Below are 24,755 nucleotides of genomic sequence, written 5' to 3'. Positions count from 1 at the left end.
ATGTTTGTCTAAAATCCTTAGTAGCATCTAAATAGAATTTTAGAGCGCGAACAACATCCAAATTGTGCAACAAACGTTCCTTCTTTGAAACTGGATTCGGACACAAAGAAGGCACGACTATCTCCTGGTTAATGTTTTTGTTAGAAACAACTTTCGGAAGAAAACCAGGTTTAGTACGTAAAACCACCTTATCTGCATGGAACACCAGATAAGGAGGAGAACACTGCAGAGCAGATAATTCTGAAACTCTTCTAGCAGAAGAAATTGCAACCAAAAACAAAACTTTCCAAGATAATAACTTAATATCAACGGAATGTAAGGGTTCAAACGGAACCCCCTGAAGAACTGAAAGAACTAAGTTGAGACTCCAAGGAGGAGTCAAAGGTTTGTAAACAGGCTTGATTCTAACCAGAGCCTGAACAAAGGCTTGAACATCTGGCACAGCTGCCAGCTTTTTGTGAAGTAACACAGACAAGGCAGAAATCTGTCCCTTCAAGGAACTTGCAGATAATCCTTTCTCCAATCCTTCTTGAAGAAAGGATAGAATCTTAGGAATTTTTACCTTGTCCCAAGGGAATCCTTTAGATTCACACCAACAGATATATTTTTTCCATATTTTGTGGTAAATTTTTCTAGTTACAGGCTTTCTGGCCTGAACAAGAGTATCAATAACAGAATCTGAGAACCCTCGCTTTGATAAGATCAAGCGTTCAATCTCCAAGCAGTCAGTTGGAGTGAAACCAGATTCGGATGTTCGAACGGACCTTGAACAAGAAGGTCTCGTCTCAAAGGTAGCTTCCATGGTGGAGCCGATGACATATTCACCAGATCTGCATACCAAGTCCTGCGTGGCCACGCAGGAGCTATCAAGATCACCGATGCCCTCTCCTGATTGATCCTGGCTACCAGCCTGGGGATGAGAGGAAACGGTGGGAACACATAAGCTAGTTTGAAGGTCCAAGGTGCTACTAGTGCATCTACTAGAGCCGCCTTGGGATCCCTGGATCTGGACCCGTAGCAAGGAACCTTGAAGTTCTGACGAGAGGCCATCAGATCCATGTCTGGAATGCCCCACAGTTGAGTAATTTGGGCAAAGATTTCCGGATGGAGTTCCCACTCCCCCGGATGTAATGTCTGACGACTCAGAAAATCCGCTTCCCAATTTTCCACTCCTGGGATGTGGATTGCAGACAGGTGGCAGGAGTGAGTCTCCGCCCATTGAATGATTTTGGTCACTTCTTCCATCGCCAGGGAACTCCTTGTTCCCCCCTGATGGTTGATGTACGCAACAGTCGTCATGTTGTCTGATTGAAACCGTATGAACTTGGCCTTTGCTAGCTGAGGCCAAGCCTTGAGAGCATTGAGTATCGCCCTCAGTTCCAGAATATTTATTGGTAGGAGAGATTCTTCCCGAGACCAAAGACCCTGAGCTTTCAGGGGTCCCCAGACCGCGCCCCAGCCCATCAGACTGGCGTCGGTTGTGACAATGACCCACTCTGGTCTGCGGAAGTTCATCCCTTGTGACAGGTTGTCCAGGGACAGCCACCAACGGAGTGAATCTCTGGTCCTCTGATTTACTTGTATCGTCGGAGACAAGTCTGTATAGTCCCCATTCCACTGACTGAGCATGCACAGTTGTAATGGTCTTAGATGAATGCGCGCAAAAGGAACTATGTCCATTGCCGCTACCATCAAACCTATGACTTCCATGCACTGCGCTATGGAAGGAAGAGGAACGGAATGAAGTATTTGACAAGAGTTCAGAAGTTTTGTTTTTCTGGCCTCTGTCAGAAAAATCCTCATTTCTAAGGAGTCTATTATTGTTCCCAAGAAGGGAACCCTTGTTGACGGAGATAGGGAACTCTTTTCTACGTTCACTTTCCATCCGTGAGATCTGAGAAAGGCCAGGACTATGTCCGTGTGAGCCTTTGCTTGAGGAAGGGACGACGCTTGAATCAGAATGTCGTCCAAGTAAGGTACTACTGCAATGCCCCTTGGTCTTAGCACCGCTAGAAGGGACCCTAGTACCTTTGTGAAAATCCTTGGAGCAGTGGCTAATCCGAAAGGAAGTGCCACGAACTGGTAATGCTTGTCCAGGAATGCGAACCTTAGGAACCGATGATGTTCCTTGTGGATAGGAATATGTAGATACGCATCCTTTAAATCCACCGTGGTCATGAATTGACCTTCCTGGATGGAAGGAAGAATTGTTCGAATGGTTTCCATTTTGAACGATGGAACCTTGAGAAACTTGTTTAGGATCTTGAGATCTAAGATTGGTCTGAACGTTCCCTCTTTTTTGGGAGTAGAACCCCATCCCTTGTTCTCCTGATGGAACAGGATGAATCACTCCCATTTTTAACAGGTCTTCTACACAATGTAAGAATGCCTGTCTCTTTATGTGGTCTGAAGACAATTGAGACCTGTGGAACCTCCCCCTTGGGGGAAGCCCCTTGAATTCCAGAAGATAACCTTGGGAGACTATTTCTAGTGCCCAAGGATCCAGAACATCTCTTGCCCAAGCCTGAGCAAAGAGAGAGAGTCTGCCCCCCACCAGATCCGGTCCCGGATCGGGGGCCAACATTTCATGCTGTCTTGGTAGCAGTGGCAGGCTTCTTGGCCTGCTTTCCCTTGTTCCAGCCTTGCATTGGTCTCCAGGCTGGCTTGGCTTGAGAAGTATTACCCTCTTGCTTAGAGGACGTAGCACTTGGGGCTGGTCCGTTTCTACGAAAGGGACGAAAATTAGGTTTATTTTTGGCCTTGAAAGACCTATCCTGAGGAAGGGCGTGGCCCTTACCCCCAGTGATATCCGAGATAATCTCTTTCAAGTCAGGGCCAAACAGTGTTTTCCCCTTGAAAGGAATGTTAAGTAATTTGTTCTTGGAAGACGCATCCGCTGACCAAGATTTCAACCAAAGCGCTCTGCGCGCCACAATAGCAAACCCAGAATTCTTCGCCGCTAACCTAGCCAATTGCAAAGTGGCGTCTAGGGTGAAAGAATTAGCCAATTTGAGAGCACGGATTCTGTCCATAATCTCCTCATAAGGAGGAGAATCACTAGTGATCGCCTTCTCTAGCTCATCGAACCAGAAACACGCGGCTGTAGTGACAGGGACAATGCATGAAATTGGTTGTAGAAGGTAACCTTGCTGAACAAACATCTTTTTAAGCAAACCTTCTAATTTTTTATCCATAGGATCTTTGAAAGCACAACTATCTTCTATGGGTATAGTGGTGCGTTTGTTTAAAGTAGAAACCGCCCCCTCGACCTTGGGGACTGTCTGCCATAAGTCCTTTCTGGGGTCGACCATAGGAAACAATTTTTTAAATATGGGGGGAGGGACGAAAGGTATACCGGGCCTTTCCCATTCTTTATTTACAATGTCCGCCACCCGCTTGGGTATAGGAAAAGCTTCTGGGGGCCCCGGGACCTCTAGGAACTTGTCCATTTTACATAGTTTCTCTGGGATGATCAAATTCTCACAATCATCCAGAGTGGATAACACCTCCTTAAGCAGAGCGCGGAGATGTTCCAACTTAAATTTAAATGTAATCACATCAGGTTCAGCTTGTTGAGAAATTTTCCCTGAATCTGAAATTTCTCCCTCAGACAAAACCTCCCTGGCCCCCTCAGACTGGTGTAGGGGCACTTCAGAACCAATATCATCAGCGTCCTCATGCTCTTCAGTATTTTCTAAAACAGAGCAGTCGCGCTTACGCTGATAAGTGGGCATTTTGGCTAAAATGTTTTTGATAGAATTATCCATTACAGCCGTTAATTGTTGCATAGTAAGGAGTATTGGCGCGCTAGATGTACTAGGGGCCTCCTGAGTGGGCAAGACTGGTGTAGACGAAGGAGGAGATGATGCAGTACCATGCTTACTCCCCTCACTTGAGGAATCATCTTGGGCATCATTTTCTCTAAATTTTGTGTCACATAAATCACATCTATTTAAATGAGAAGGAACCTTGGCTTCCCCACATTCAGAACACAGTCTATCTGGTAGTTCAGACATGTTAAACAGGCATAAACTTGATAACAAAGTACAAAAAACGTTTTAAAATAAAACCGTTACTGTCACTTTAAATTTCAAACTGAACACACTTTATTACTGCAATTGCGAAAAAGTATGAAGGAATTGTTCAAAATTCACCAAAATTTCACCACAGTGTCTTAAAGCCTTAAAAGTATTGCACACCAAATTTGGAAGCTTTAACCCTTAAAATAACGGAACCGGAGCCGTTTTTATCTTTAACCCCTTTACAGTCCCTGGTATCTGCTTTGCTGAGACCCAACCAAGCCCAAAGGGGAATACGATACCAAATGACGCCTTCAGAAAGTCTTTTCTATGTATCAGAGCTCCTCACACATGCGACTACATGTCATGCTTCTCAAAAACAAGTGCGCAATACCGGCGCGAAAATGAGGCTCTGCCTATGATTAGGGAAAGCCCCTGGAGAATAAGGTGTCCAAAACAGTGTCTGCCGATATTATTTTACAAAATACCCAGATTAAAATGATTCCTCAAGGCTAAATATGTGTATATATGAATCGATTTAGCCCAGAAAATGTCTACAGTCTTAAAAAGCCCTTGTGAAGCCCTTATTTACTGCCTGTAATAAAAATGGCTTACCGGATCCCATAGGGAAAATGACAGCTTCCAGCATTACATCGTCTTGTTAGAATGTGTCATACCTCAAGCAGCAAAAGTCTGCTCACTGTTCCCCCAACTGAAGTTAATTGCTCTCAACAGTCCTGTGTGGAACAGCCATCGATTTTAGTAACGGTTGCTAAAATCATTTTCCTCTTACAAACAGAAATCTTCATCTCTTTTCTGTTTCAGAGTAAATAGTACATACCAGCACTATTTTAAAATAACAAACTCTTGATTGAATAATAAAAAACAGAATTTATGTTTACCTGATAAATTACTTTCTCCAACGGTGTGTCCGGTCCACGGCGTCATCCTTACTTGTGGGATATTCTCTTCCCCAACAGGAAATGGCAAAGAGCCCAGCAAAGCTGGTCACATGATCCCTCCTAGGCTCCGCCTACCCCAGTCATTCGACCGACGTTAAGGAGGAATATTTGCATAGGAGAAACCATATGGTACCGTGGTGACTGTAGTTAAAGAAAATAAATTATCAGACCTGATTAAAAAAACCAGGGCGGGCCGTGGACCGGACACACCGTTGGAGAAAGTAATTTATCAGGTAAACATAAATTCTGTTTTCTCCAACATAGGTGTGTCCGGTCCACGGCGTCATCCTTACTTGTGGGAACCAATACCAAAGCTTTAGGACACGGATGAAGGGAGGGAGCAAATCAGGTCACCTAAATGGAAGGCACCACGGCTTGCAAAACCTTTCTCCCAAAAATAGCCTCAGAAGAAGCAAAAGTATCAAACTTGTAAAATTTGGTAAAAGTGTGCAGTGAAGACCAAGTCGCTGCCCTACATATCTGATCAACAGAAGCCTCATTCTTGAAGGCCCATGTGGAAGCCACAGCCCTAGTGGAATGAGCTGTGATTCTTTCGGGAGGCTGCCGTCCGGCAGTCTCGTAAGCCAAGCTGATGATGCTTTTAATCCAAAAAGAAAGAGAGGTAGAAGTTGCTTTTTGACCTCTCCTTTTACCGGAATAAACAACAAACAAGGAAGATGTTTGTCTAAAATCCTTTGTAGCATCTAAATAGAATTTTAGAGCGCGAACAACATCCAAATTGTGCAACAATCGTTCCTTCTTTGAAACTGGTTTCGGACACAGAGAAGGTACGATAATCTCCTGGTTAATGTTTTTGTTAGAAACAACTTTTGGAAGAAAACCAGGTTTAGTACGTAAAACCACCTTATCTGCATGGAACACCAGATAAGGAGGAGAACACTGCAGAGCAGATAATTCTGAAACTCTTCTAGCAGAAGAAATTGCAACTAAAAACAAAACTTTCCAAGATAATAACTTAATATCAACGGAATGTAAGGGTTCAAACGCAACCCCCTGAAGAACTGAAAGAACCAAATTGAGACTCCAAGGAGGAGTCAAAGGTTTGTAAACAGGCTTAATTCTAACCAGAGCCTGAACAAAGGCTTGAACATCTGGCACAGCTGCCAGCTTTTTGTGAAGTAACACAGACAAGGCAGAAATCTGTCCCTTCAGGGAACTTGCAGATAATCCTTTTTCCAATCCTTCTTGAAGGAAGGATAGAATCCTAGGAATCTTAACCTTGTCCCAAGGGAATCCTTTAGATTCACACCAACAGATATATTTTTTCCAAATTTTGTGGTAAATCTTTCTAGTTACAGGCTTTCTGGCCTGAACAAGAGTATCGATAACAGAATCTGAGAACCCTCGCTTCGATAAGATCAAGCGTTCAATCTCCAAGCAGTCAGCTGGAGTGAAACCAGATTCGGATGTTCGAACGGACCCTGAACAAGAAGGTCTCGTCTCAAAGGTAGCTTCCAAGGTGGAGCCGATGACATATTCACCAGATCTGCATACCAAGTCCTGCGTGGCCACGCAGGAGCTATCAAGATCACCGACGCCCTCTCCTGATTGATCCTGGCTACCAGCCTGGGGATGAGAGGAAACGGCGGGAACACATAAGCTAGTTTGAAGGTCCAAGGTGCTACTAGTGCATCCACTAGAGCCGCCTTGGGATCCCTGGATCTGGACCCGTAGCAAGGAACTTTGAAGTTCTGACGAGAGGCCATCAGATCCATGTCTGGAATGCCCCACAGCTGAGTGACTTGGGCAAAGATTTCCGGATGGAGTTCCCACTCCCCCGGATGCAATGTCTGACGACTCAGAAAATCCGCTTCCCAATTTTCCACTCCTGGGATGTGGATAGCAGACAGGTGGCAGGAGTGAGACTCCGCCCATAGAATGATTTTGGTCACTTCTTCCATCGCTAGGGAACTCCTTGTTCCCCCCTGATGGTTGATGTACGCAACAGTTGTCATGTTGTCTGATTGAAACCGTATGAACTTGGCCCTCGCTAGCTGAGGCCAAGCCTTGAGAGCATTGAATATCGCTCTCAGTTCCAGAATATTTATCGGTAGAAGAGATTCTTCCCGAGACCAAAGACCCTGAGCTTTCAGGGATCCCCAGACCGCGCCCCAGCCCATCAGACTGGCGTCGGTCGTGACAATGACCCACTCTGGTCTGCGGAATGTCATCCCTTGTGACAGGTTGTCCAGGGACAGCCACCAACGGAGTGAGTCTCTGGTCCTCTGATTTACTTGTATCTTCGGAGACAAGTCTGTATAGTCCCCATTCCACTGACTGAGCATGCACAGTTGTAATGGTCTTAGATGAATGCGCGCAAAAGGAACTATGTCCATTGCCGCTACCATCAACCCGATCACTTCCATGCACTGAGCTATGGAAGGAAGAGGAACGGAATGAAGTATCCGACAAGAGTCTAGAAGTTTTGTTTTTCTGGCCTCTGTCAGGAAAATCCTCATTTCTAAGGAGTCTATTATTGTTCCCAAGAAGGGAACCCTTGTTGACGGAGATAGAGAACTCTTTTCCACGTTCACTTTCCATCCGTGAGATCTGAGAAAGGCCAGGACAATGTCCGTGTGAGCCTTTGCTTGAGGAAGGGACGACGCTTGAATCAGAATGTCGTCCAAGTAAGGTACTACAGCAATGCCCCTTGGTCTTAGCACAGCTAGAAGGGACCCTAGTACCTTTGTGAAAATCCTTGGAGCAGTGGCTAATCCGAAAGGAAGCGCCACGAACTGGTAATGTTTGTCCAGGAATGCGAACCTTAGGAACCGATGATGTTCCTTGTGGATAGGAATATGTAGATACGCATCCTTTAAATCCACCGTGGTCATGAATTGACCTTCCTGGATGGAAGGAAGAATAGTTCGAATGGTTTCCATCTTGAACGATGGAACCTTGAGAAACTTGTTTAAGATCTTGAGATCTAAGATTGGTCTGAACGTTCCCTCTTTTTTGGGAACTATGAACAGATTGGAGTAGAACCCCATCCCTTGTTCTCTTGATGGAACAGGATGAATCACTCCCATTTTTAACAGGTCTTCTACACAATGTAAGAATGCCTGTCTTTTTATGTGGTCTGAAGACAACTGAGACCTGTGGAACCTCCCCCTTGGGGGAAGTCCCCTGAATTCCAGAAGATAACCTTGGGAGACTATTTCTAGCGCCCAAGGATCCAGAACATCTCTTGCCCAAGCCTGAGCGAAGAGAGAGAGTCTGCCCCCCACCAGATCCGGTCCCGGATCGGGGGCCAACATTTCATGCTGTCTTGGTAGCAGTGGCAGGTTTCTTGGCCTGCTTTCCCTTGTTCCAGCCTTGCATTGGTCTCCAAGCTGGCTTGGCTTGAGAAGTATTACCCTCTTGCTTAGAGGACGTAGCACTTTGGGTTGGTCCGTTTCTACGAAAGGGACGAAAATTAGGTTTATTTTTTGCCTTGAAAGGCCGATCCTGAGGAAGGGCGTGGCCCTTACCCCCAGTGATATCAGAGATAATCTCTTTCAAGTCAGGGCCAAACAGCGTTTTCCCCTTGAAAGGAATGTTAAGTAGCTTGTTCTTGGAAGACGCATCAGCCGACCAAGATTTCAACCAAAGCGCTCTGCGCGCCACAATAGCAAACCCTGAATTCTTAGCCGCTAACCTAGCCAATTGCAAAGTGGCGTCTAGGGTGAAAGAATTAGCCAATTTGAGAGCATTGATTCTGTCCATAATCTCCTCATAAGGAGGAGAATCACTATCGACCGCCTTTATCAGCTCATCGAACCAGAAACATGCGGCTGTAGCGACAGGGACAATGCATGAAATTGGTTGTAGAAGGTAACCCTGCTGAACAAACATTTTTTTAAGCAAACCTTCTAATTTTTTATCCATAGGATCTTTGAAAGCACAACTATCCTCTATGGGTATAGTGGTGCGTTTGTTTAAAGTGGAAACCGCTCCCTCGACCTTGGGGACTGTCTGCCATAAGTCCTTTCTGGGGTCGACCATAGGAAACAATTTTTTAAATATGGGGGGAGGGACGAAAGGAATACCGGGCCTTTCCCATTCTTTATTAACAATGTCCGCCACCCGCTTGGGTATAGGAAAAGCTTCTGGGAGCCCCGGCACCTCTAGGAACTTGTCCATTTTACATAGTTTCTCTGGGATGACCAACTTGTCACAATCATCCAGAGTGGATAATACCTCCTTAAGCAGAATGCGGAGATGTTCCAACTTAAATTTAAATGCAATCACATCAGGTTCAGCTTGTTGAGAAATGTTCCCTGAATCAGTAATTTCTCCCTCAGACAAAACCTCCCTGGCCCCATCAGACTGGGTTAGGGGCCCTTCAGAAATATTATTATCAGCGTCGTCATGCTCTTCAGTATCTAAAACAGAGCAATCGCGCTTACGCTGATAAGTGTTCATTTTGGCTAAAATGTTTTTGACAGAATTATCCATTACAGCCGTTAATTGTTGCATAGTAAGGAGTATTGGCGCGCTAGATGTACTAGGGGCCTCCTGAGTGGGCAAGACTCGTGTAGACGAAGGAGGGAATGATGCAGTACCATGCTTACTCCCCTCACTTGAGGAATCATCTTGGGCATCATTGTCATTGTCACATAAATCACATTTATTTAAATGAATAGGAATTCTGGCTTCCCCACATTCAGAACACAGTCTATCTGGTAGTTCAGACATGTTAAACAGGCATAAACTTGATAACAAAGTACAAAAAACGTTTTAAAATAAAACCGTTACTGTCACTTTAAATTTTAAACTGAACACACTTTATTACTGCAATTGCGAAAAAACATGAAGGAATTGTTCAAAATTCACCAAATTTTCACCACAGTGTCTTAAAGCCTTAAAAGTATTGCACACCAAATTTGGAAGCTTTAACCCTTAAAATAACGGAACCGGAGCCGTTTTGAACTTTAACCCCTTTACAGTCCCTGGTATCTGCTTTGCTGAGACCCAACCAAGCCCAAAGGGGAATACGATACCAAATGACGCCTTCAGAAAGCCTTTTCTAAGTATCAGAGCTCCTCTCACATGCGACTGCATGCCATGCCTCTCAAAAACAAGTGCGCCACACCGGCGCGAAAATGAGGCTCTGCCTATGCTTTGGGAAAGCCCCTAAGAATAAGGTGTCTAAAACAGTGCCTGCCGATATTATTATATCAAAATACCCAGATAAAATGATTCCTCAAGGCTAAATATGTGTTAATAATGAATCGATTTAGCCCAGAAAAAGTCTACAGTCTTAATAAGCCCTTGTGAAGCCCTTATTTATGATCGTAATAAACATGGCTTACCGGATCCCATAGGGAAAATGACAGCTTCCAGCATTACATCGTCTTGTTAGAATGTGTCATACCTCAAGCAGCAAGAGACTGCTCACTGTTCCCCCAACTGAAGTTAATTGCTCTCAACAGTCCTGTGTGGAACAGCCATGGATTTTAGTGACGGTTGCTAAAATCATTTTCCTCATACAAACAGAAATCTTCATCTCTTTTCTGTTTCTGAGTAAATAGTACATGCCAGCACTATTTCAAAATAACAAACTCTTGATTGAATAATAAAAACTACAGTTAAACACTAAAAAACTCTAAGCCATCTCCGTGGAGATGTTGCCTGTACAACGGCAAAGAGAATGACTGGGGTAGGCGGAGCCTAGGAGGGATCATGTGACCAGCTTTGCTGGGCTCTTTGCCATTTCCTGTTGGGGAAGAGAATATCCCACAAGTAAGGATGACGCCGTGGACCGGACACACCTATGTTGGAGAAACTACAGTTAAACACTAAAAAACTCTAAGCCATCTCCGTGGAGATGTTGCCTGTACAACGGCAAAGAGAATGACTGGGGTAGGCGGAGCCTAGGAGGGATCATGTGACCAGCTTTGCTGGGCTCTTTGCCATTTCCTGTTGGGGAAGAGAATATCCCACAAGTAAGGATGACGCCGTGGACCGGACACACCTATGTTGGAGAAATGTGTTTCCCCATAGGAATCAATGGGGCTGCGTTAGGAGCTGAACGCTGCTTTTTTGCAGGTGTTTTTTTCAGCCGAATCTGCCCCATTGATTCCTATGGGGAAATCGTGCACAAGCACGTTCAGCCAGCTCACCGCTACCGTAAGCAGCGCTGGTATTAAGATGAGATGTGGAGCTAAATTTTGCTCAACGCTCACTTTTCTGTGGCTAACGTCGGGTTTAGAAAAACCTGTAATACCAGCGTTGTTTGTTGGTGAGCGGTGAGCATAAACTGCTCGTTAACCCCGCAAGCCTTACCGACAAAAACTCGTAATCTAGCCGCTAGTGTTTAAAATTCTACTACCATGTAATGCATGCTAGTGAGCTTACCTAGGTATGCTCTCATAAAAACAAACTAAGTTTTCACCAAGGAAACCAAGAGAAAGAATTGCACTTGTTAATGAAATTTAATTTTTATTTTTTAAATTGCAAACTAACTAAATCATGAAATATTAATTCTGACATTCATATCCTTTTAAGGTAAAATATTAACAGTTTTATGATTCTGAATATGGCTACAGGTCACATAGGGACCTAATGACCACTCAACTCAACTTTCTATAACATCTTTGTAAAGAACATTTGCGGCGGGGGGTCAATTTAATTTTAAAAGAAAAGTTTTAGAAAAAATAACATTAAGATATGAGCATTTTTTTAAATGACATTAAAACTATAAAGGAATACAAACTCAATGTGGGCACTTACTTTCATCAATGGCCGACTTGTTTTCGGCATGGCTCTCAATGTCCTTAGAAAACCACTCATTGAATTCATCATGGGAATCAAATAGAGTGGGCATAATAAAGTGCAAAAGTGCCCATAGCTAGAAAGGGGGGGAAATCATGTGATTTAATTGTATGAAGGTGTATAAACAAATAAACATTACTAAACAAAGTGGTAAACTAGAACAATATCTGAATTTAAATGCTTAAAGTACAATTAAAAACGAAGGTGCATACGAAAAAAGCACCAATTACACATAACGATATAATTATGTATGACAATTTTAAGGCAGAAATTAAAGGGGCAGTGTATTGTTTTTATTGTTTAAAAAGATAGATAACACCTTTACTACCTATTCCCCAGCTTTACATAACTGACATTGTTATATTAATATACTTTATAACCTCTATGTTTGCCTGTTTCTAAGCCACTGCAGACCGCCTCTTATCTAAGATCTTTTTATTAGCTTTTTAAATCTTGCAAACAGTCAGACAGTGCTAGTTCATGTGTGTCATTCAGATTAACATTGTGCTCACACCCGTGGAGAATGATAATAGTTATACAATAACCAGCACTGATTGGCTAAAATGCAAGATTGTAAAAAGTACTGAGATAAGGGGCAGTCTGCAGGGACTTAGATACAGGTAATCATAGAGGTAAAAAGTATATTAATATAACAGTGTTGGTTGTGCAAAACCGGGGAATGGGCAATAAAGGAATTATCTATCTTTTTAAACAATAAAACAAATTACAAGTAGACTATCCCAATAAATAGAAATTCAAGCTTGTGTGCAACTGATAATGTAGTACATATGGTCACCGAAAGGATAATAGGGACAACTCACACAACTGGTGGACAAGGGCTAGCCTCTACAAGCATACAAACAAAAAGTAGATCTAATCAGCACAGGAAAATCAATAAGACAAATGTCTTATTGTTTACTGATGAAGCAATGGTGAGATTGGTCTCTCAATGAGTGTGTAAGGCCGGATACCATAAAGCTTGAACTATATTGTTAGGTTTGCTACACCCTTTGGGCAGAGTATGATGACTGGCAAATGCCAGCTAACTCAGGTGGTCATTAGTAGAATGGGCTTTAACACAATCTCTATGTGCTCTTATCAAGTATTAAACTCAATACATGTATGAGGTTCTATAAAGAAAACACTGGAAATGGAGGGAGTCACATAAAAGAGGATATAATGCCCCATTTGTCTTTGGAAAATAAACTGCAGCTGTCTTAAAATAAATCAGACAAATTAAATAACATGTATGGCTACTATTATTAGTCTGATTTATACTACATAGGTAGCATAGGTGATGATTTTCAAATTGATAAGAGAACACAATAACTATAACTATATTGAGTGTAGAATCAACCCCAGAATGCTTACCCCTGCCTAGAAAACTATACTACTGTTTCACTTCCAAAAAACAGTACTGTAAGTTAGTCAGACGTTAGTCATGTTTAACATTACACATCTTATAGTTTCCTAGATGGCACTAGATTAATTGATACATATACTATGACCACTAGATGACAAAATACAATGACACTATAAAATGTGTTTGTTTTGTAATGTATGTTAAGCATGACTAAGGTCTGAGCAGAGAAACTTTGTTTTTATGCTGTTTTGGGGCACTAAATATAATACTATTTTTTACAGGTGGTGCCATTTTGTTTGCTAAAGCTGTTGCTCTTGGTCCAGAAGCAGGGACCTACAGCCTGCACTACATTCTAAAATTATTGCACGAGTGCTAAACATTTTTCAGATCATATGTTTCTTCTGCTTACAATACAGAGCTATTCAATGTTGAAACAAGGAACCTTCACAAATGTGTATACATATTTGAGATTCAGTATGGGAGGAATTGGAGTTGCATAGGATCCCAAAAAGTTATAAAATCACTTATTGGAGTATTGCACAAAGGACTTTAACTGAACAAAAAACAAAGTCACTATGGACCAAGCTAAGGTTTCAGCAGCCAAGCTTCTTTTTGGGATGGTCAATCCAGTTCTTAGCCATAAAGCTTTTTATGCTGGGACTGCAAGATTTGAATGAGAGCACAGATAAATATAAGAAAAAGCGCTGCAAAGGTAAGTTACTCATTCAAGTTTAACCCTTGTAAAATGTGAAGGTGAGTACAGAAAAACATAATTTATGCTTACCTGATAAATTCCTTTCTTCTGTAGTGTGATCAGTCCACGGGTCATCATTACTTCTGGGATATTACTCCTCCCCAACAGGAAGTGCAAGAGGATTCACCCAGCAGAGCTGCATATAGCTCCTCCCCTCTACGTCACTCCCAGTCATTCGACCAAGGACCAACGAGAAAGGAAAAGCCAAGGGTGAAGTGGTGACTGGAGTATAAATTAAAAAATATTTACCTGCCTTAAAAACAGGGCGGGCCGTGGACTGATCACACTACAGAAGAAAGGAATTTATCAGGTAAGCATAAATTATGTTTTCTTCTGTTAAGTGTGATCAGTCCACGGGTCATCATTACTTCTGGGATACCAATACCAAAGCAAAAGTACACGGATGACGGGAGGGATAGGCAGGCTCTTTATACAGAAGGAACCACTGCCTGAAGAACCTTTCTCCCAAAAATAGCCTCCGATGAAGCAAAAGTGTCAAATTTGTAAAATTTGGAAAAAGTATGAAGCGAAGACCAAGTTGCAGCCTTGCAAATCTGTTCAACAGAGGCCTCATTCTTGAAGGCCCAAGTGGAAGCCACAGCTCTAGTAGAATGAGCTGTAATTCTTTCAGGAGGCTGCTGTCCAGCAGTCTCATAAGCTAAACGAATTATGCTACGAAGCCAAAAAGAAAGAGAGGTAGCGGAAGCTTTTTGACCTCTCCTCTGCCCAGAGTAAATGACAAACAGAGAAGACGTTTGTCGAAATTCCTTAGGTGCCTGTAAGTAAAATTTTAGAGCACGGACTACATCCAGGTTGTGCAGTAGACGTTCCTTCTTTGAAGAAGGATTTGGGCATAAAGAAGGAACAACAATCTCTTGATTGATATTCCTGTTAGTAACTACCTTAGGTAAGAACCCAGGTTTAGTACGCAGGACTACCTTATCCGAATGAAAAATCAAATAAGGAGAATCACAATGTAAGGCTGATAATTCAGAGACTCTTCGAGCCGAGGAAATAGCCATTAAAAATAGAACTTTCCAAGATAACAACTTTATATCAATGGAATGAAGGGGTTCAAACGGAACGCCCTGTAAAACATTAAGAACAAGGTTTAAACTCCATGGTGGAGCAACAGTTTTAAACACAGGCTTAATCCTGGCCAAAGCCTGACAAAAAGCCTGGACGTCAGGAACTTCTGACAGACGTTTGTGTAACAGAATGGACAGAGCTGAGATCTGTCCCTTTAATGAACTAGCAGATAAACCCTTTTCTAAACCTTCTTGTAGAAAAGACAATATCCTAGGAATCCTAACCTTACTCCAAGAGTAACCTTTGGATTCACACCAATATAGGTATTTACGCCATATCTTATGGTAAATCTTTCTGGTAACAGGTTTCCTAGCCTGTATTAAGGTATCAATAACTGACTCAGAAAACCCACGTCTTGATAAAATCAAGCGTTCAATTTCCAAGCAGTCAGCTTCAGAGAAGTTAGATTTTGATGTTTGAAGGGACCCTGCATCAGAAGGTCCTGTTTCAGAGGTAGAGACCAAGGTGGACAGGATGACATGTCCACCAGGTCTGCATACCAAGTCCTGCGTGGCCACGCAGGTGCTATTAGAATCACTGATGCTCTCTCTTGTTTGATTCTGGCAATCAATCGAGGAAGCAACGGGAAGGGTGGAAACACGTAAGCCATCCTGAAGTCCCAAGGTGCTGTCAGAGCATCTATCAGGACTGCTCCTGGATCCCTGGATCTGGACCCGTAACGAGGAAGCTTGGCGTTCTGTCGAGACGCCATGAGATCTATCTCTGGTTTGCCCCAACGTCGAAGTATTTGGGCAAAGACCTCCGGATGAAGTTCCCACTCCCCCGGATGAAAAGTCTGACGACTTAAGAAATCCGCCTCCCAGTTCTCCACTCCCGGGATGTGGATTGCTGACAGGTGGCAAGAGTGAGACTCTGCCCAGCGAATTATCTTTGATACTTCCATCATAGCTAGGGAGCTTCTTGTCCCTCCCTGATGGTTGATGTAAGCTACAGTCGTGACGTTGTCCGACTGAAACCTGATGAACCCCCGAGTTGTCAACTGGGGCCAAGCCAGGAGGGCATTGAGAACTGCTCTCAATTCCAGAATGTTTATTGGCAGGAGACTCTCCTCCTGACTCCATTGTCCCTGAGCCTTCAGAGAATTCCAGACGGCACCCCAACCTAGAAGGCTGGCGTCTGTTGTTACAATTGTCCAGTCTGGTCTGCTGAATGGCATCCCCCTGGACAGATGTGGCCGAGAAAGCCACCATAGAAGAGAATTTCTGGTCTCTTGATCCAGATTCAGAGAAGGGGATAAGTCTGAGTAATCCCCATTCCACTGACTTAGCATGCACAGTTGCAGTGGTCTGAGGTGTAAGCGTGCAAAGGGTACTATGTCCATTGCCGCTACCATTAAGCCGATTACCTCCATGCATTGAGCCACTGACGGGTGTTGAATGGAATGAAGGGTGCGGCAAGCACTTTGAAGTCTTGTTAGCCTGTCCTCTGTCAGGTAAATCTTCATTTCTACAGAATCTATAAGAGTCCCCAGGAAGGGAACTCTTGTGAGTGGAACGAGTGAACTTTTCTTTTCGTTCACCTTCCATCCATGTGACCTTAGAAAAGCCAGCACTAACTCTGTATGAGACTTGGCAGTTTGAAAGCTTGAAGCTTATATCAGAATGTCGTCTAGGTATGGAGCTACCGAGATTCCCCGCGGTCTTAGTACCACCAGAAGAGCACCCAGAACCTTTGTGAAGATTCTTGGAGCTGTGGCCAATCCGAATGGAAGAGCCACAAACTGGTAATGCCTGTCTAGGAAGGCAAACCTTAGGTACCGATAATGATCTTTGTGAATCGGTATGTGAAGGTAAGCATCTTTTAAATCTACAGTGGTCATGTACTGACCCTCTTGGATCATAGGTAAAATTGTCCGAATAGTCTTCATCTTGAACGATGGAACTCTTAGGAATTTGTTTAGGATCTTTAAGTCCAGGATTGGTCTGAAAGTTCCCTCTTTTTTGGGAACCACAAACAGATTTGAGTAAAACCCCTGTCCCTGTTCCGATCGTGGAACTGGATGGATTACTCCCATTAACAAGAGCTCTTGTACGCAGCGTAGAAACGCCTCTTTCTTTGTCTGGATTGTTGACAATCTTGACAGATGAAATCTCTCTCTTGGAGGAGAGTATTTGAAGTCCAGAAGGTATCCCTGAGATATTATCTCTAGCGCCCAGGGATCCTGAACATCTCTTGCCCAAGCCTGGGCGAAGAGAGAAAGTCTGCCCCCCACTAGATCCGATCCTGGATCGGGGGCCCTCAATTCATGCTGTTTTAGGGGCAGCAGCAGGTTTCCTAGTCTGCTTGCCCTTGTTCCAGGACTGGTTAGGTTTCCAGCCTTGTCTGTAGCGAGCAACAGCTCCTTCCTGTTTTGGTGCAGAGGAAGTTGATGCTGCTCCTGCTTTGAAATTACGAAAGGAACGAAAATTAGACTGTCTAGTCTTGGCTTTGTCCTGAGGCAGGGCATGGCCTTTACCTCCTGTAATGTCAGCGATAATCTCTTTCAACCCGGGCCCGAATAAGGTCTGCCCTTTGAAAGGTATATTAAGCAATTTAGACTTAGAAGTAACATCAGCTGACCAGGATTTTAGCCACAGCGCCCTGCGTGCCTGAATGGCGAATCCTGAATTCTTCGCCGTAAGTTTAGTAAGATGTACTACGGCCTCCGAAATAAATGAATTAGCTAGTTTAAGGACTCTAAGCCTGTCCGTAATGTCGTCCAGAGTAGCTGAACCAATGTTCTCTTCCAGAGACTCAATCCAGAATGCCGCTGCAGCCGTGATCGGCGCAATGCATGCAAGGGGTTGCAATATAAAACCTTGTTGAACAAACATTTTCTTAAGGTAACCCTCTAACTTTTTATCCATTGGATCTGAAAAAGCACAGCTATCCTCCACCGGGATAGTGGTACGCTTAGCTAAGGTAGAAACTGCTCCCTCCACCTTAGGGACCGTTTGCCATAAGTCCCTTGTGGTGGCGTCTATTGGAAACATTTTTCTAAATATCGGAGGGGGTGAGAACGGCACACCGGGTCTATCCCACTCCTTAGTAACAATTTCAGTAAGTCTCTTAGGTATAGGAAAAACCTCAGTACTCGTCGGTACCGCAAAATATTTATCCAACCTACACATTTTCTCTGGTATTGCAACTGTGTTACAATCATTCAGAGCCGCTAACACCTCCCCTAGTAATACACGGAGGTTTTCCAGTTTAAATTTAAAATTTGAAATATCTGAATCCAGTCTGTTTGGATCAGAACCGTCACCCACAGAATGAAGTTCTCCGTCCTCATGTTCTGCCACCTGTGACGCAGTGTCTGACATGGCCCTAATATTATCAGCGCACTCTGTTCTCACCCCAGAGTGATCACGCTTACCTCTTAGTTCTGGTAATTTAGCCAAAACCTCAGTCATAACAGTAGCCATATCCTGTAATGTGATTTGTAATGGCCGCCCAGATGTACTCGGCGCTACAATATCACGCACCTCCCTCTGAGCGGGAGATGTAGGTACTGACACGTGAGGCGAGTTAGTCGGCATAACTCTCCCCTCGTTGTTTGGTGAAATTTGTTCAATTTGTACAGATTGACTTTTATTTAAAGTAGCATCAATACAGTTAGTACATAAATTTCTATTGGGCTCCACTTTGGCATTGCAACAAATGACACAGGTATCATCCTCTGAATCAGACATGTTTAACACACTAGCAAATAAACTTGCAACTTGGAAATACAATTCAATTAGAATAATATTAAAACGTACTGTGCCTTTAAGAAGCACAGAAGATCTATGACAGTTGAAAATTAATAAATTGAAACAGTTATAGCCCCAATCCTTGTAAACAACACAACTTTAGCAAAGGTTTAATCCCATTAGCAAAGATAACAAATTCTGAAAGCAGGAAACAAATTACAGAATAAACGTTTTTTATCTCAGTCAAACTATAATTCTAACAGCTCTGCTGAGAGAAATTACCTCCCTCAAAATAAGTTTTGAAGACCCCTGAGCTCTGTAGAGATGAACCGGATCATGCAGGGAATACAATGAGTTGCTGACTGAAATATTTGATGCATAGAAAAAGCGCCAAAAAACGGCCCCTCCCCCTCACACACAGCAGTGAGGGAGAACAGAAACTGTCAGAAAACAGATTAAGCAACTGCCAAGTGGAAAAATAGTGCCCAAACATTTATTCACTCAGTACCTCAGCAAATGAAAATGATTTTACATTCCAGCAAAAACGTTAAACATAATCTCTAGTTATTAAACAGCTTTATGTATTTCTTACAGTGTAATTCTAGTGAAGTACCATTCCCCAGAATACTGAAGTGTAAAGTATACATACATGACATTATATCGGTATGGCAGGATTTTCTCATCAATTCCATTGTCAGAAAATAAAAACTGCTACATACCTCTATGCAGATTCATCTGCCCGCTGTCCCCTGATCTGAAGTTTACCTCTCCTCAGATGGCCGAGAAACAGCAATATGATCTTAACTACTCCGGCTAAAATCATAACAAAAACTCTGGTAGATTCTTCTTCAAACTCTGCCAGAGAGATAATAACACACTCCGGTGCTATTTTAAAATAACAAACTTTTGATTGAAGATATAAAACTAAGTATAATCACCATAGTCCTCTCACACATCCTATCTAGTCGTTGGGTGCAAGAGAATGACTGGGAGTGACGTAGAGGGGAGGAGCTATATGCAGCTCTGCTGGGTGAATCCTCTTGCACTTCCTGTTGGGGAGGAGTAATATCCCAGAAGTAATGATGACCCGTGGACTGATCACACTTAACAGAAGAAATACAGATAATTATAGTGGTACCCCAATGATGGGAAAACAAATAGTTGCGTATCTCTGCAATAAGCCCATTACTTCCCAATCAAATGGAGTTTCAGTGTCATTTGGGGTACTAGTAGTGTGCTTAAACATAAGAGCATAGTCTACCTCAGCCATGGTGTTTTGAATGGGGGTGCCAGTCAGCAAGAGACGATTTCGACACTGAAACTGCAGCAGGATCTTCCACCGGACACTAGTGACAAAAACATAATCATCTTTTGCAATGTAAACAACAACATTAAGCAGGGAAAATATGTTTTTTACAGCTCAAAATATGTCAGCTAAAGGATGGTATTCCCCTTAGATGGATTGCTACTGATGGCTTAAATGGATATTAAACACTAAATGCATTTCATAATCATAGTACTGAGGTTACTCCCTGCCTCCCTCTAGTCATGAGTGCAGTCATGTTGAAATCTAACTTTCACTTCTTTCTAGTGCTAATGTACAGCAACTCTCCTTCAGATACCACCTGTGTGACCTAGGTTCCAAAACGGCGGCACCCATAATAGAAGGGAGGTGCATGAAATGTATTTAGTGTTTAATGTTCCTTTAAGAATTTGTGATAGGAGGTTAAGTTCAGTTTATATCTAAGTCCTTTAACTTTTATATAATTAAAAATGTAAAAACAGCACTAATCTTCACACTCTCCTCCAGGCTCTGAGAGAGGATGTCAACCACTCTAACGTTACAAAGTACAGTTCAGTCTAGCCTAAAAGTTAATTGAACAAACAAAATTTATGCTTACCTGATAAATTTATTTCTTGACACGATGAGTCCACGGACCATCTAATTACTAATGGGATATATCACTCATGCCCAGCAGGAGGCGGCAAAGAGCACCACAGCAAAGCTGTTAAATGTCACCTCCCTTTCCTCCCACCCCAGTCATTCGACCGAAGTAAAGAAGAGTAAGGAAGTAACAAGGTGCAGAGGTGTCTGAAGTTTATAACATACTAACACCCTGTCTAAAGAACAGGGCGGGCCGTGGACTCATTGTGTCAAGAAATAAAGAAATTTATCAGGTAAGCATAAATTTAGTTTTCTTTCTTTCTTTCTTTAATGACACGATGAGTCCACGGATCATCTAATTAGCTTGGGTATTGATTCCCATTAGTAGAGTACATAGATGATAAGGGAGGGACAAGACAGGGAACCTAAACGGAAGGCACCGCTGCTTGAAGAACCTCTCTCCCAAAAGCGGCCTCAGATGAGGCAAGTGTGTCAAATTTATAGAGTTTTAAAAAAGTGTGAAGAGAGAACCAAGTTGCAGCCTTGCAAATCTGTTCCATAGAAGCTTCATTTTTGAATGCCCATGAGGAAGCAACAGCCCTCATGTAATGAGCCGTAACTCTCTCTGGAGGTTGCTGTCCAGCAGTTTCATAGGCAAAACGTACGATACTCTTCAGCCACAAAGAAAGAGAAGTAGCCGTAGCTTTCTGTCCCTTACATTTCCATACTAACATTTCCATACTAACACCCTGTCTAAAGAACAGGGCGGGCCGTGGACTCATTGTGTCAAGAAATAAAGAAATTTATCAGGTAAGCATAAATTTAGTTTTCTTTCTTTCTTTAATGACACGATGAGTCCACGGATCATCTAATTAGCTTGGGTATTGATTCCCATTAGTAGAGTACATAGATGATAAGGGAGGGACAAGACAGGGAACCTAAACGGAAGGCACCGCTGCTTGAAGAACCTCTCTCCCAAAAGCGGCCTCAGATGAGGCAAGTGTGTCAAATTTATAGAGTTTTAAAAAAGTGTGAAGAGAGAACCAAGTTGCAGCCTTGCAAATCTGTTCCATAGAAGCTTCATTTTTGAATGCCCATGAGGAAGCAACAGCCCTCATGTAATGAGCCGTAACTCTCTCTGGAGGTTGCTGTCCAGCAGTTTCATAGGCAAAACGTACGATACTCTTCAGCCACAAAGAAAGAGAAGTAGCCGTAGCTTTCTGTCCCTTACATTTCCATAGAAAACCAAAAACAAGGCTGAAGACTGACAAAAATCCTTAGTCGCCTATAAATAAAATTTTAGTGCACGTACCACGTCCAGATTGTGCAGAAGCCATTCCTTCTGAGAAGAAGTATTAGGACACAAAGAAGGAACAACAATCTCCTGATTAATGTTCGGGTCAGAAACTACTTTAGGGAGAAACCCTAATTTGGTACGTAAAACTACCTTGTCAGAATGAAAAATAAAGTAAGGAGAATCATACTGTAATGCCGAGAGCTCTGACACTCTACGAGCAGATGAAATAGCAACCAGAAACAAAACTTTCCAAGATACCCACTTAATATCTAAGAAATGCATAGGCTCAAACGGAGCCCCTTGAAGAACCTTAAGAACTAAATTAAGACTCAAGGGAGGAGTAACTGGTTTGATCAAGGCCTGACAAAACGATTGCATGTCTGGTACGTCCGCCAGGCGTTTATGTAACAAAATGGACAAGGCATATATTTGATCCTTTAGGGAACTTGTCGATAATCCCTTCTCCAAACCTTCTTGGAGAAAGGACAGAATTCTAGGAATCCTAACTCTACTCCAAGAGTAGCCCTTGGATTCACACTAATATAGATATTTACTCCATATCTTGTGGTAAATCTTTCTAGTCATAGGTTTACAAGCATGAATCATGGTCTATATGACCGCTTCCGAAAATCCCTGCTTGGATAAAATTGCGTTGAATCTCCAAGCAGTCAGCTTTAGAGAAACTAGATTTGGATGAAGGAAGGGCCCTTGAAGTAGAAGGTCCTTCCTCAACGGAAGTCTCCAAGGTGGAAGAGATGACATGTCCACCAGATCTGCATACCAAATCCTGTGAGGCCAAGCCGGTGCAATGAGGATCACCGACGCCCTCTCCTGCTTGATTCGAGCAATGACCCGAGGTAGAAGAGCAAACAGAGGAAATAGGTATGCAAGACTGAAATTCCAAGGTACCGCTAGGGCATCTATCAGTACAGTCTGAGGGTCCCATGACCTCGGGAAGCTTGGCATTCTGCCGAGATGCCATGAGATCCAATTCCGGCTGACCCCATTTGAGAATCAGGCTGGAAAACACTTCCGGAAGGAGTTCACACTCCACCGGGTGAAAGGTCTGTCTGCTCAAGAAGTCCGCCTCCCAGTTCTCCACTCCTGGGATGTGGATCCCCGACAGACAGCAATTGTGGGTCTCCGCCCACTGCATTATCTTGGCTACCTCTGTCATGGCTAAGGAACTCCACATTCCTCCCTGATGGTTGATGTAAGCCACTGAAGTTATGTTGTCCGACTGGAACCTGATGAACCAGGCCGAGGCTAACTGGGGCCAGGCCAGAAGAGCATTGAAGATTGCTCTCAGCTCCAGAATGTTTATGGGCAGAACAGACTCCGACCGAGTCCAAGTTCCCTGACCCTTTAGAGAACCCCAGACTGCTCCCCATCCCAGAAGGCTGGCATCTGTTGTCACAATCGCCCAAGAGGGTCTGCGAATTGTGGGTGTAGTGAGGGGTGTATTTATATGCATTTTGAGGTTTGGGAAATTTTGCCCCTCCTGGTAGGATTGTATATCCCATATGTCACTAGCTCATGGACTCTTGCCAATTACATGAAAGAAATGACTCTTGTATTTGGAACTAAGGAACTCTTTTCCAAATTTACCTTCCATCCGTGAGATCACAGGAAAGATAACAACATTTCCATGTGGGATCTTGCTTGTTGAAAGGATGGTGCCTGGACCAGAATGTCGTAAAGGAATAAAGGAATTGGCCAACTTAAAGGGACATAATACTCATATGCTAAATCACTTGAAACTGATGCAGTATAACTGTAAAAAGCTGACAGGAAAATATCCCCTGAGCATCTCTATGTAAAAAAGGAAGATATTTTACCTCACAATTTCCTCAGCTCAGCAGAGTAAGTTCTGTGTAAAAAGTTATACTCAGCTGTTCCCAGCTGCAGATAAAAAAAAAAAAAAATGAACAGCAGCCAATCAGCATCAGCAGTGCTGAGGTCATGAACTCTTTTACTGTGATCTCATGAGATTTGACTTAACTCTCATGAGATTTCATAGTAAGCTGAATATGGAAATAACATGAGAGTGCACAAGGCTCATACTTTCAGCTGTCCCAGGACAGACACACTAGAATGCTGCTTAGAAATCCTTTACAATGGGAGGTGGCTACTGAGGAACTTTTGAGGTAAAATATCTTTCTTTTTTACATAGAGATGTTCAGGTGATATTTTCTAGTCAGCTTTTAACAGCTATACTGCATCACTTTCAAGTGTTTAAACATTTGCGTATTATGGCCCTTTAAGGGCCTTTATCCTATCCTGGATCTCTTCAAGGGGAGTGTCTGTCCTAATAGAATCAGACAACGCATCAAACCAGTATGCCGCCGCTCTAGTGATGGCAGCAATGCCCACTGCAGGTTGCCATTGTAAACTCTGGTGTACATACATCTTCTTAAGTAACCCCTCTAATTTTTTGTCCATAGGAACCTTAAAAGCACAACTATCCTCTAAGGGAATAGTAGTCCTCTTGGCCAGAGTGGAAATTGCTCCTTCCACCACCTTGGGTACTGTTTGCCAAGACTCCTTGATAGAGTCCGCTATGGGAAACATCTTTTTAAATATAGGGGATGGAGAAAAAGGGATACCCGGTCTCTCCCATTCCTTAGCAATGATCTCAGTAGCTCGATCTGGTACAGGAAAAACCTCCACCAAGGAAGGCACATCAAAATATTTGTTTAGCTTACTGGATTTCTTAGGATTAACTACGACCATGGTGTTTCTGTCGTCCAATGTAGCTAAAACCTCCTTGAGTAACAGTCAGAGGTGTTCTAGCTTAAACCTGAAAGATACAACTTCAATATCAGCAGGTGGATTTACACTGTCAGAATCTGAGATTTCACCCTCAGATGCTACCGAAGTCTACTCCTCCTCAGGATTCTGGGAGCCGACGTTCGAA

General features: G+C 43.0%; 1 protein-coding gene across 1 annotated transcript in view; it reads right to left on the bottom strand.

Annotated features, from left to right (window-relative positions):
- Positions 1-24,755, bottom strand: part of INO80 (INO80 complex ATPase subunit) — a 396,744-nt gene that overhangs the window by 281,478 nt on the left and 90,511 nt on the right. The window contains 2 exon segments of the mRNA XM_053711738.1: positions 11,717-11,834; positions 19,918-20,002. Coding sequence (XP_053567713.1) covers positions 11,717-11,834; positions 19,918-20,002 — 203 coding nt within the window.

The sequence above is a fragment of the Bombina bombina genome, chromosome 1, assembly GCF_027579735.1.
Source record: "Bombina bombina isolate aBomBom1 chromosome 1, aBomBom1.pri, whole genome shotgun sequence".
NCBI lineage: Eukaryota > Metazoa > Chordata > Amphibia > Anura > Bombinatoridae > Bombina > Bombina bombina.
This window is presented reverse-complemented; position numbering and strand designations above follow the sequence as displayed.